Source organism: Hippoglossus hippoglossus, chromosome 10, assembly GCF_009819705.1.
Source record: "Hippoglossus hippoglossus isolate fHipHip1 chromosome 10, fHipHip1.pri, whole genome shotgun sequence".
Taxonomy (NCBI): Eukaryota; Metazoa; Chordata; class Actinopteri; order Pleuronectiformes; family Pleuronectidae; genus Hippoglossus; species Hippoglossus hippoglossus.
Window position 1 is genome coordinate 14,480,695 of NC_047160.1, and position 14,470 is coordinate 14,495,164.

Consider the following 14,470-nt stretch of genomic DNA (forward strand, 5'->3'; position numbering starts at 1 on the left):
CCAGACTTACTGGAAACATGAACACTTGAACAAACATCGCAATAACTGCCTAAAATGACAGAAACCATCTTTGAGAAACGGTTTGGTCCATGTCCTCCTCACCAACATGGAGGAGGGGGGGCTTATGACTTATATTGCAGCTAAACCACCAGGAGGGTGGGATTGAGAGTTTGACTTCACTTTTGGGGAGTCATGCTGTCCATCTTTATATACTGTCAGGACAGACAAAATTCAACAAGTCACGCAACATTATTGGCCATTTTGAGGAAACAAAATTATGTTTAGTTGAATTTCCTGGAAAAAAAATGCTGCTGGATTAGTTCACCTTTTCCTTGGCTTAAATTGGAAGCAGTGACAGCAAGTGCGTTATGATGGTGACCAGTACGGAGCCCCTGAGGAAACATGGGCATAAAAAAATTCATAAAAGTTTCCTTCCAGAAAGTATTGCATGCACACACATTTTAGAAAAATATGATTTAGCATAATTTTGAGGATTTTTTATCATTAGTAATTAGTAACTCCACCCGAGTAGATTGCAGGGGGAAACTTTTTTTTTTTTTTGCCCATGTCCCCTTCGCCGCTCCGGAGACCAGTTATAGTACAAATAATCATAGAGCACAGATTCAAGTAATGTTTCTGATAACAGGCTTCGATAATAACAAGTACAGTATGATGAAGAGAGAGCAAGTGAAGAGTCAGACTTGTTGGTTAATTTGCTCAAGGTCAGTGTATAAAATACTGTACAATATTATTGCTGCTGGTTTCCTTGGTGAAGGATACTGACGAGCATGGCTTTGATGACTCGAGCGAACACTGTACCTTTATCCAAAAAGGCATGGTGAGCAACAACAGCCTTATGGCCATTGGTTTTCAGTTTTGTATTGTATATCTCTACATTGTAATAACCCCCCTCCGTTTTACACATATCAACACTTTGACATGGATTTGATCAGGTTGTCTCACCAGGCTGACAGTGAGGTGTAAACAGTCCAACAGTTTGCTGTATTGTGTCCTAATTTTCAAGGCAAATATAAGAAATTCATACAGTATGTGTGCTTTAGGCTGAGGGAAACTAGAGCTGATCTTCTATGCACGGTACATAGTAGGAACTCTTGATGTTCCTCGATGTGAGGCCCTTATCTGCAGAGGCTCTCTGAGGCTTTGTCCGTCTTTGGGCATGTTCTCTCCAAGTTTAGATACAGAAATTATAACAAGTAAACAGTGTCGTATGCATGCTGGCCCCATAGTGTCCTGTAGGGCCATTTGATTTAGATACAGAGAGATGGTTCAGGACAAAAGTGCAAAACAAGTCTGTTCTAAACAGAAAAAAAGTCCTGAGTTGCTGTTGGAAAGATAAAGCTCTGATATGTGACAGGGTGACACTGGAAAAGGCTGATATATATTTATCCCCCAAGCAACAGCATCATGGCTGAAAGGTGGATTCATTTCACATTTTGAATTAAAAGATAATTCTGGTTTATTTTAACTTGAGATCATGATTATGTCTACTGAACAATGGCCAACAACTATGAAAATGTGTTTGTTATAAAACAGAATGATCCTTTAAGTTATCTGAAATAAATAGATATAGTTCCTCTGCGAATGACAGATGAGTCATGATGATGATGCAGGATGAATGGGGCAGGGGATGGAGGTGGTGGTTGAGGGCTAAAGTGCATCATAATCATTTCCCAGTGAGAGTGGCATGTGAGGCGGACGTGTGAGTTTGTGTTAAAATGTTATCAGAGTTCTGTTTCAAGGGGGTGGGGCAGGGGAGGGGGACTCGAGGTTCCTGTCCGGGTCATGTTGGGATCAAAAGTTTCAGTTATGGTCGACGTCATCAACAATGGGGATGTTGTAACTCTGGAACAGAGGCTGCATGAAGAGGCCGAGCGTCCCGACCACGCACACACACACAAAGATCCACAAGAAGAGACGATCGATCACCATGGCCACATACTTCCAGTCTTCAATGATCTGCAGAGACAAGGGGAAGTTACACAATACGTATTTCCATTGTTGATACTGCCAACACAACATTGCAAGGATTAAATGAGTTAATGACAAAAATTTAGTTTTTAAGTAATAGAATGCATACGATAAATATAACATGAAGCAAAACCATTTTGTTACAGCAGAGTCATCAGCATTAGCAAACCTATGATATTGTGTCCTTGCAGTTCCACAATAAGTAATATACAATTTATTCTAATACAATCATTCATAATTAATTTGAATAAATTAAAACATTTTACATAAAGACCTAAAGGGCAGTAAGTGCTGCTTTGAGCTAGATGCTACAATTGGGATGCTAACCTGCTCTCAATGACCAACAGGCTGATGTTAACCAGGTATGTCTGAAATCTAAGTTAGCGTGTTAGCAAGATTTTGTAATCAGCCCTCACCAGCCAGTTCAGCTGAAGCTGTGGAAATTCTCATTAGTTTCGCAGGTTTATTGTAATAAAAAAGAACATATTTGGCAAATTGAAATAAAAAAAAAAAGATGAGAGATCATCAAATTTGTTACAATTCATCCAAAGAGTGATGGTAATGTCTGTACTAAATTCCATCTTAATCGGTTCCATAGTTATTGAAGCATTTTACTCGGAGCCATAAATGTCCCCCTTACCGTAGCACTTCAGGAAAAGTCAGGGGGTCACGTGTAATTACTATCTGTGCAATTGCCATTATCACACACACACACACACACACACACACACACACACACACACACACACACACACACACACACACACACACACACACACACACACACACACACACACACATACACAGACACTTTTCTTCCAAACACCCTACCCCTTCATCATCATCCTCGCTCTTCATCTTCTCAGCGATGTATCTCACTCCATCCACTGCATCCTCCACATCAATGTTAGACTTGAGAGTCATCCTCTTTCTGAACTCTGTGTTCTCTGACAAGTCGCTGACCTTCCAGCCGTAGTGTTTGGCTGAATCCTCATTGACAAAGAAGGACGAGGAGGAATCTGCCATTCCCACGGTGCTTCCTGTCCCTCCGTCTGCTCCACGCATCTTCTGGTCAGAGTACGATCGCTGCTGGTGTTTTTTCCGGAACTTCTCGCGAATGTTGGAGCTACCAGGTCTCCGCATGAAGAGGTAAGAGGGGAGCTGGTATAAGAAGACACGCTTGACCCAGGGAGGCATGGTGTGCGTACTGGGGGCCCGGTGGTGTACATTGAGCACGCAAACGCTGGTTACAATGGAGAAGGTGACCAGCACCATCGAAAACATTAGGTACTTCCCGATAAGAGGCACTGCTAAAGACGTAGGTGGTACAATCTTTGAGATCAGGAGTAAGAACACAGTGAGGGCCAGAAGGACAGAGATACAGAGAGTCATCTTCTCACCACAGTCTGACGGGAGGTAGAACACCAGAATGGCCAGGGATGTTATCAGGATGCAGGGAATGATCAGGTTGATGGTGTAGAACAGAGGTTTTCTCTTGATAATAAAGTCATAGGTGATGTCCAGGTACCTGATGTCATTAGGGTCTTCATTCTTTCGTCCGGGCAATGAAACAATATCCCACTCGCCACTGGGTTTGAAGTCGTCACGTGAGGCAAAGTCACTGAGAAGGATGAGGTCGATCTCCGTGTGGTCGTAGGTCCAAGAGCGAAACTTAAGGGTGCAGTTCTGCTGGTCGAAGGGGAAGTCACGGACTTCAATTTTACAAGCAGACTTGTAGATGGCTGGTGGAAGCCAGGCTACCTCCCCGTTGTTGGAAACCACAGCATTAGAGTAGAAGGAGACTTCATAGGTCCCATCGGCACTGATGGAAGGGAAAGTGGGAAAACGAGTAAAAGAAAGGAGAAAGGTAAAGGTAAAGGTAAAGTTTAAGCACTCAAAACAGTAATAATTATTAAAGTAAATTATATCTATTTTTCCGGCCTTTAAAGCACACAACATATTAAAGTGACATAAACCTAAAATGTAATGATGAGAAGGACGGAGTAGAACTGCTCCTCCTGTTGACATTTGTAAGCTTATGTCATACATCAGAGACAATAAAAGCAAATGGCCCACGTTGTCATACTGACATTTAAGGTGCATTGATGCGTCAACATCAACTCATGCATTGAGTAACAAACAAGAAAACCCCTTAATTTGTATTTTTAGCCAAAATAAATAGTCAACGCAGGTCTTAGTATTTCCAACGTAACACAGAGTTTGTGATGTCACAAAACTAAGAAACCAATCCTGTCAACTTGTGGGCGGGGCTCAGTAGTTGGGGAAAGGCTCCTCACCTGCAGGTGAGCTGTGAGGTTGGGCAGACGAGGTCATATCAGCATGTTCAAGGTGTAGTGTTACATTTGAGTCATTTTAAAGCCATGAGGGGACATTTTTCATGACAAACAGTTGAATATGTAACTGAGGAACAAAGAGTTTTAAGGGGTATAATAAGCTACCAGAGTGGGACGCCATGTTATCATCCAATATTCTAGTAGTATATATGTACTCAAACTTGCCATTGTGGAAAACGTACGTAACCTTTGAAACAAGCCAAAATGTAACCATGCATAAGTACGCATGTGCATTAAACCTATGGCAACATTACATCATGTGGTTAAGTGTTGCATTGGCCCCTGAAGAGCAATCCCACAATCCTGCTGGAGCTTCCTCCTAATAATAAAAACCACAGTGGAGTGTTTTGGCATCTGACGATACTTTAAACTCGTGCTTCTATTACAGACTTACTGGATCTTATTTCATGACATCGCCCGCACAGGATGTAAAACATACCCTTTGGCCTTATAGTGCAGTTATGGGATGAACGTGCACTAATAGTGAGAAGTGTAAGATCATAATTGCAACACCACACATGTGCATTAAATCAATTGAGCATTACTCGTCAGCCATGCAGCCGATGAACGAGCCAGTGATGCTGAAGCGTGAACATTAACATTGGAGTCTGTCCCTCAGCAATGTCTTGAGGCAAACAGCTGAGTTGACTTGAGTAAATTAATTTACTCCACTAACTGATGGCGTGTTGAGAAAATGATTTCTTGTCTGTCACCATGCGGCTGCAGGTGACGTGGCACATGCAACAGCTCTGTGTGAGCTGAAAGTTACAGGACGTCTTTTATCGTCTCAGGAGAAGAGCCCGCCCCCGGGGACACATGCCGGCAACATGGCAACAACTGCCCACCCCCTCACCACCTCAAATCTGCTGAGCCTGACTTTTTCTTCTTCATCTCACCGAGGCTGCAGGTGATGCATTATAGATAAGTGGCCTATCAATTATAAAGCAGGTCAGGAATCCAACCATCACACTCAGTCTCTAATGCTTTGGAGCTGCTGTGAATATGCAGACTAATCAAAAATGCAGAGGCCCCCACCTGCTCACTGTGGGTCTGCACCACCTGACTTGGTCAGAGATCTGAAGCTGACGTGGGGAAGTAGTGCTGATCATGTCCCATCATTGTGCCCCTTGAGCCTTTATGCTGCTTACATGGTCTTTAGCTGACCAGCAATCTGTGCTCGAAGAGGCCGGGGTGAATGGTGAGGTAACACTGACGATGACCAGAACACAAACGCTGTGAGCCTGTTACAACATCTCAGTCTCAGGTTTACATTATACACTTGACCTCTGACACAGGAATTTAGAAAACATTCTCACACACAGGTCTTTTTAGTAGATGATCTTATTATTGATATCACATAGTCTTCATCAGCAGATTGATGAGCCTCAAGTACCGTGGAATTTCAAAACTGAAACTTGGTTTAAAACTATGTGCTGATGACTGGCAGCTTGAAAGTGATCTTGTGGTGAGATAAAAGGCTGAAGCAAAGAGAAATGTTTGAAGTTTTCTTTCAAAGACATTCACTGAACTAGCTTTTTGAACTAGCGGCAGTCTGTTCTACAACTTTGGAGCGAAATTTACAAAAGCTGCATCTCAGATTTTCTTTTGGCAGTTAGACTTGCTGCAGATGATCTCAGTGTTGCCGAGGGGACGAAGTTAACTAGCGAGACAGCTATGTATTTTACATCCCAGTGGAACTAACAAGTTTTAAAATTGTATTATGTTGAAAGTAACATCCATTGGTTCTGGTAAGACGTTTTGGCATTTATCTTTTTGTGATAGGACAGAATTTTAAGTAGAGAGAGTGGTGGAAGCTTTGGTCAGAGCCGAACCTTTGGCCGGAAGGTGAGCTAACCAGATGAGCTAACAAGATGAGCTAACTGGATCCCCACTGGTTTTCCTATTAGATGTGAATCAGCAACCAGAAGAAAATCATTGCAAATGTAAAACTCAAACACAGTGAAGATCATCCCTGTGAGTGATTCGTGTCTGAACTACAGTTTAGTCCAGATTGACAGATGAGGTGGGGCCTTTGTGTCTGTCAGCAAACGCTCCAGTGGAAAAATGGAGTGCAGCTATTTTCTCTTTGAATAACTTATTAAGATTCTCCTCTATTGATTTTTCCTTGCAGCCATCACAGCTGCACGATGATGTTTAGATGTCCACGCAAAGTGAAAATAATCTTACTCCAGTGTTTGAATCATTCACGCTCGATATGCAAGAAATCCAGTCTCTCTCCACAACTTTTTCTCTGCAAAATCTGTCAACTCTCATCCCTCTCATGAGCCTGCAGAGTCTTGACCGTGTTAACAAGATTTTAATGCTTGTGTTCATTATTCTGTAAGAGGTGACAAGGGGCTAAGACAGGAGAGGTAAGAGGATAGAAGGAATAAGAGGATAGAAGGTAAAACATTTTAGGGGAAATTGGGCTTTTTGTGACCATTACAGATCTGTTCTTTTAATCACTTATCGTTTTACAGACACACTCATTCTGTGTGTCATGACGCAGACGTACTTGTTGTAGAGGACGATGTCTGGCAGCCAGATGTTTTGTGACGGGAGGCGGATTTTCTTGATGCCCTCGTACTCTTCGGGGTCCCACATTAATCTGTAGTCATTCCATACCTGAGGACCAAGTGCACGGACAAACCAACAATATGAATATATTCAAAAGCCACACAACTCAGCACACACACAAATACAGATGCATGCCTATAAATGACATGCAAACACATTCAAGGCCTGTCAGTTTCTGCCTGACTGCCTGTTTAAAATTCATTTAAAAACTAGAAATTTACTCAGTAGAGCACAAACCTCCACTAAGTTCATATATATTCAATCAAGTTCCACGAAAATTTCACAAATTCATATATATCAGTTCCCTTAATGTGTCTGATTTTTGGGTTCTTTTCCAAAGCATCCATCCAGTAATTCTTGAATAACATTGCTAACAAACAAACAAATCAACCAACAAACAAACAGGGGTGACAGCAGAACCTCCTAAGTGGAGTTAAAAGCAGCACACGGACATTTCTCCTGCAAACATGTGTTGGTGTGTTGTGCCACGATGAGGAGGTGCTTTGTCGTGGCCTGACCTCACACAAACACGCATAAACACACACTTACAAAAAAATAAATGACACAAACCTGAGTGAGCCAACAGTTTGTGGTCATGATCTGCTCCCTCTCATTCTGAAACACACACACAGACAAAGATGGTTTATTAATGTCCAAAAAGTAGATCTGCAGCATTTATTTCTAAAATAATTTCCATTAATAGTGTTCCTGGATTATGTTGAATCAGTGGATTAAAATTGTAAATGGTTTGTATTTATATAGCACTTTTCTTGTCTTGATGACCACTCAAAGTGCTTTACAGTATAGGTTATTGCCATTACTTTTTCTATGAGGGGCACCCGGGGTTCAGCATCTTGATGGGTGGGTGTGTGTGTGTGTGTGTGTGTGTGTGTGTGTGTGTGTGTGTGTGTGTGTGTGTGTGTGTGTGTGTGTGTGTGTGTGTGTGTGTGTGTGTGTGTGTGTGTGTGTTTCCTCACCACATTGATCAGCTGGGCGAGAGACACTTGGATGTAAATGGTGACCTGCTGACTGTTGTTGACAGCTGGTCTGATCAGCTTGTTGTAGCGCTCCGGCGACAACAGGTGACTCACCAGCCGCTCCTCCACCTCCGCACACAAGGCAGCTGAAAACAACAAAGATGTCAAACTTCAGCCAGGAACAACTGCATCAACGAAAAATATGGGGAGAAAAAAATAGTGTTCTAATTTGTGCATCTGATTACGTGTGGTGACTGGACACCGGGGGGGAGGCACTCGTCTCTGCGTAAATATATAAACCTCGGATTAGGCCGGCCACCTTGTGTTGAACTTTCCAGCTCCACAGTTCTGGTTCATAATGTTTTAATCGACTTATGTTTTGCTCTGTTGAGTCAGAACAGGTTAAAGTGGCTCCGATGTCGAATAAATCGTGGGTGTAATAGTGAGTGTCTCACGGATGGATGAAGCCCAAAGCCTCAGTGAACATTTGAACAGAGGTGAAAAGCAGCTGGTTCATTCAGAACTTTTTAACTTTAGCTTTTAAACTTAGCAATCTGGTTCACTGAGTGCGAGAATAAATCACAACCCTTGAGCAAAAATGAATTGAGGAAACACTTGACACCAACATGTGGACTTCTTCTGACTTTCAAAACTGCCTTCTTAGTCAGCTCTCTGCTCAGATCCCTGCTGACCTCTTGTTTATCAACAGGATCACGGTGAGACAACCCTCAGCGAAGCACGAACACACTCACGCCTGGAGCAGTGGTTGGTGAAGCGATGTTTAAATCTCGTGCTGTAGGGTCGCGATAATTAGGTGCCACAGCAATGTACCCAGCTGCATATCCTCAGATGTAATGAGTGTGTGTGTGTGTGTGTGTGTGAGGGGGAAAGAGAGTAGGCAATCGCTCACACACATTGCATAAATCCTCTTTACCTTAACGACTAACCCCTCAGGCATTTCACTGTATATGTTGATTGTTAATAACGCGTGCAATCTAAAGTTCATATGACAATAATGAGTCATATTTGTCCAGACACACACACGCACACGCACACAGAACCACTGCAGGGCTGACAACCCAAACCCATGAGATCAACAAAGAACAGTATCTGACTGGGTCACAGAGCTTCAGTGGCAGTGGGCGGTTTGGACTCTGCCAGAGATTTAGACATTTAAACTCAAGAAAAACCAGGTGTCTTATTTTTAATGAATTAAGTGATTTCTTTCAAATTAAAACTTCAGAACTGACCATACAGAGGAACAAATGTTGAACAAAATTTCATGTTTCCAGTTCTTAAAGTTTCTTGAGTTCTTAAAGATGTTAGTTTTATCTGCATTGGCTTAAACCACAAATGGATAATTTCCCTCAAGCGACACCTGTAATACTGTCTATCCCACAACACTTGAAACCTGAGGGAAAGCAGCAAACAAAGGATCCCTCTTTTTAACCATTTTTCCAAGGAATAATCTACGGATCTTGAAGAAAGATAATCAGTCACATTCAGGGGATCGAAGTCATATCCCTGTTTGTCCAAAATCTGATTCAGCTCAAAAGTGGAGATTTAGTTTCAGCGGATATATTTAAATGCTTCACATAACATATGTTTTAATTTGATCTTGCAACCTCATGTTTACCCGTCTAGATCCAAGTGTGAAAACAACTCGATATTCAGGGGAGCAAGGAAAGTCTTTTTGAAAATTGTCACCACAGGTTTGTGGTGTTTGTGAGTCACGGCTGTTTTAAGGTGAGTCATTGATGGCCTTATCAGACCACAGCAAGAACGGGGACATCCTTGGTCTGATTTTAGAACCTAGAGCCAACAGAAGCTGGTGCAACATCGATTTTTGAGATCTCTGCCAGTAGACGACTAACAAGGACATCACTAATGACTTTCCATTACATCATATCACTGCACAGTTGATTCGATTTGGCAGTGGTTTCATTTCAGCCGCAAACATACAGCGATTCAGTCAAACACTCGTAGTGAAACAGCTGTGCAAACACTTCTGTTCTGACATCAGCAATGTACTTTGGTGCCGACATCTCAAAACTGTGCACTTAGCAGCTTTACTATGAATATTGTTTATTTTGGCACTTTACTTACACCGAGGTTCAGCTATGCGCCCGGCTGTCATATCAATATCTATACCAGATAAAAAAAGGTTTTCTGACACGTGTCAAGATCAAACTGAGGAGAAGAGACACTGAGCTTTAACTGCAGGAGGCGAAGGTGTATTCTACACTTGGTCACTCTACATTAACCTCTACTGGACCTCCATCTGTGGAGGAGACGAGTCGTGTCCAGCGTCTGAGCAACTGTGACATGACACTGAGCCCCGAGGGTAAACGTCCTCAGAGAGCTTTGAAACACAACGCTCGGTCGGTCCTGTCTGTCAGGATTAGACAGAGAAGAGAGACACATAAGCAGGACGGGACAACACACACAACGGCAAAGTCAGGGTGCGAGACAAAACAATCTGCAGATTACTGTACAATCATCTGATAAAATGAAATAGGATCATGTCGCATTATGGTGACGATTAATGGAAAATCGCAGTGATTCATGAGTTTGAGCACGAGGGGCTCACAGCTCAGCACTAACTCATTGTTTGTGTGCAGTTAGGGTGTAAACTGCTTCATATTGGAACACAGATTTCTTGTACCAATTAAAAGCAAAGGAGGTTTTGAGCTTTTTGGGAGCCTGGGAGTTGAGACGACACTTTCTATTAATCCTGTTGGTCTCGCTCATTGTTCATCGTCTTTGTGCTCTCGTGACTTTTTTATTAGAGGTTCGATAAAGAGCAGGAGATAATAAACGACAAGGCAGTGATGAACTGATGAGCAGCCGTAAATGTCACAGTATGTGAGGAACTTGAGTAGTACGTTAAACAAAAGCATCAATAAATGTCCATTGAATTGAAGGGCTAGTTTTACACAAATGTTTTAGTTTACTTTTCATGATACTACAGGTATTATACAGCCTTTAAAAGCATTTGAATAAATTACACAAAAACAACAGAACTGATTTTCACGAACCTTGGAAGGATGTGGAATGGCTCAGGAAAGAATCCATAAAAAATGTGTATGGATCTGGAATAGAGGCCGGATCCAGGATTTCGTTTTCACATTGTGAGGGTGTTTTTAAACATTTTCACCATTTTCCCAGAGAATAATCTATGATATCCATGTGTGTTAAATGTGGTGCTGCTTGATTTTATTTATGGAAACTGTTGGCCCTTGGCAGAGGTATGCACTTTACTGGGTGCCAAAAGATCCCTTTTCCAAACCACCTGTATATTCAGAGATTCCAGCTCAGTAACAAACTTAATCTGAAGCTCACTTTCAGGCTTAAAGGTTCAGTGTGTAGAATTTAGTGACATCTAGTGGTGAAGTTGCATGTTGCAGCTGAATACCCCTCATCTCACCCTCCCCTTCCAAACATGAAAGAACCTGTGGTAGCCTTCAGTTGTCATAAAAAAAAATCAAAAGGTATTTAGTTTGTCCAGTCTGGGCTACTGTAAAAAACATGGCAACCTCTGTAGAGAGGACCTGCTCCCGATGTAAATAGGGTAAAGAAAACAACAATTTGTACAAATTAGATGAAACACACTTGCGAAAACATCCCTAGGATTATTTTATGTTCCATTTCGGCCAATAGATCCCTTTCAGCAAATAGATCCCTTTCAACTAAATCTTACACACTAAACCTTTAACAATTCATTTTGGCTTATTTACTTCACAGTCAATACAATTTTGTCAGGTGTTAGTTCTCAGATCATACATAAATGTTTATAGTCTCATTTTTAATTTACAGTCACATCGACAGGTGACCTGGACGTCTATGGATTTTGGATTTATTTTTCTTAAATCATCTTGCTGTGAAGCAAGTGAAGTAATGAACCACTATACCGCACTAGTTTTAACATCCCTATTTGCAGCATTTGAATTTTTTTTGCACAATAGGACAAACTACTGAGTGTTAAAAGGGTATGTGGCAATAATATGGTTACATTATTAAACCAAATTCTTTTGTAGGGTTTTTATTCATCTACTCCAGTTTTGAACTTTCATAAGTTGTTAATAAATTGAATATGGCATGGATGCCCTGTAGTCCCTTTCCAGAAGTGATCATTCTGATATAATCACTAGAGATCTACTGCAAAAAAGAAAGAGCAAGTGTGATGCTGGAGAAGGTTTTTCCACAACTCTAGCAACCTAAATATCACAAACCAACATTGGTATTGCGTTTCCTGTCAGTAGAGAACCTTCTTGATCCAGTGGGAAATTAAAATGACATCGGCTGAAGACATAAACAAAACAAACAAACTCTTGCCGATTCCTCCCCCCACACACACACACACACACACACACACACACACACACACACACACACACACACACACACACACAAAGTTATGCAAAATGCATTAATTTAAGGTTACTGTGTAAAATACAGTAGATTTATTTAAAATTTCACATATTTAAAAAGGGTATAATTATATTCATCGTGTCCGTAGTGTAGTGGCTCCTGACTTCTACCCACTTCCTGTGATTTCTGCCTTCAAGAAATAATAGCTGCATGCCACCATAAAATTGTAAAGGGAGTGGTGTAAAAATAAACCCAGCACAAAAAATTAATAAACTGTGAAAGACAAATGATGTCATGGGAAGGACCCAGGATGGCGAGGAAGCACAATAAAGGCCATGCAAAGTGATGTAAAGGTTTTGGGTTTGACAGTGAATGGTGAAACGGTAGATGCGGTGAAAATGAGATGTGTATGAGGCTGATGTAAGAAGAATAAGAGAGTCAACCAGCAGGTCTCATCACACATGTATGCACGCACACACACACACACACACACACACACACACACACACACACACTCCTGTCTGCCTCGCTGCACTCTCCACACCTCAATAATTCATTGCTGCTAAAATAAAAATGCCATCATCTCACAAGCACTGAGAGTCAAACACAATTAAATATTATTCTCCAAGTCATCCTCAATCAGAGAGAATCAACATAAAATCTCCATTCCAACATATGGAAACTGTGCAAACAAACAAAATAACCTGTCAGACACACTGCTGTAGATGAGTCATGGCACATGGTTTGACATCAGCGCAGAGTACAAAGAAAAATACGCATCCAAATTCCTCGGTTCTTTTCGTGAGGTGAATTATTTAGTGTGTTACCATCTGCTGTGGCCTTTCAGAGACCGAAACAGTTCAATTCAGCTTTCTTTGGAATTACTCAGGACGTGAATCAGTCATTTTTATAAGACAACCCACGTGCCATTCACTTCTGAGTTACAACAAGGCACTTCACATCACTCACTGCCTGTGAGTGGGGTTTTTTTTTAGCGTCTCGTTGGAATTCCTCTTGGTTGGCTGCCCTCAAACTGTTCATCACAGACAGCTCTACTGTCCACGAGGATAAATCAACAAATCTTTTCTTTTTTTTTATCCATCACAACTTCTGTCTCGTGTCTTTCTGCCCTGCTTTGCTCTTGTCTTCTCAGCAGAGGCAGGATGAGGACAGAAGAGAGACGCAGGAAGCTGGATAAGCAACAAACGTCCCGTTCTGAGCTCCCACAGTTTCACCATCACATGTTACTGCTGCCTAATTTTGCACTAGTTTCTTCAAATTTTCCTCTAAATGCATTGAATGCATCCATCTCCACATTACTCTCTCTCTCGCCGTCTGTCTCTCTCTGCAACATCCAAGCAAGTGAGCCAACACGGTGACTAACAGTTAACTCTGAGGTGTTGACTCGCTGACACAGAGTCGTCTTGACCAACCACATGTCTGCAGTTATGAGAAAGCAGTTTTTAAACTCGAGAGAAACAACAACAACCTCACAATGACCCCGGGACATGATTTAGAGCTGCATACTTCTGCCCACCCACGTACAGGATAACGTTTCACCCAAGGGCTGCAGAAAAGCCAAGTCAGGGTCGTGTGAGGGTTTCGTGCAACATGCTAAATGCAGATAGCGTGTAATCCCCCCTCTCGCGCTCCTAGGCATTGTGCAAACATTTAATGAGCAAAACATCTCATCGGGGATACGTAGCTGTTGCACACATTAGCACATTTACGCCAGCATGCAGCTGATACTGAGAGAGACAGGAAGGGCCGAGAGACAGAGGAGTTATTGATGAGGAACTGAATACGTCAGAGAAGATACAGAATATGAGGAGGGGTCATGAACTATCTAAGATGAATGTGGCGTCCAGGAAGAGACTGAAGAGTGGCTCACAGAGTGAACAGGTTAGAGGAGAAGACAAGACACAGAATGAGACAAAGAGAAAATACATGTAAATATTGCACAAACTGCCAAAGGTTAATAAACGATAACTTGATCTTGAGAGCAAATGTGCTCTTTAGCTGAAACCTGGCAATAAATTACTCTGATAAAACAGGTTTTAGGGAGTTTCTAGTATTGCAGATGTAAAGTTTTGATGCAAACATATGATTATATAATACAACTATAATTCTGTGGATACAAATGTAAAACAGAGAGTTAGAATTTCAAAAGGCAAACAAGCAATTATATGTTCATAAGGGAAA

The 14,470-nt window shown here is 41.7% G+C and overlaps 1 protein-coding gene across 1 annotated transcript in view; it reads right to left on the reverse strand.

Annotated features, from left to right (window-relative positions):
- LOC117769387 (neuronal acetylcholine receptor subunit beta-2-like) overlaps positions 1-14,470 on the reverse strand; it is a 16,252-nt gene continuing 1,782 nt past the window's right edge. The window contains exons 2-6 of the mRNA XM_034598262.1: positions 7,898-8,043; positions 7,491-7,535; positions 6,859-6,968; positions 2,821-3,811; positions 1-1,977 (exon numbers count right to left, since the gene is read on the reverse strand). Coding sequence (XP_034454153.1) covers positions 1,822-1,977; positions 2,821-3,811; positions 6,859-6,968; positions 7,491-7,535; positions 7,898-8,043 — 1,448 coding nt within the window. The 3' untranslated portion in view covers positions 1-1,821. The remainder of the gene's footprint in view (positions 1,978-2,820; positions 3,812-6,858; positions 6,969-7,490; positions 7,536-7,897; positions 8,044-14,470) is intronic.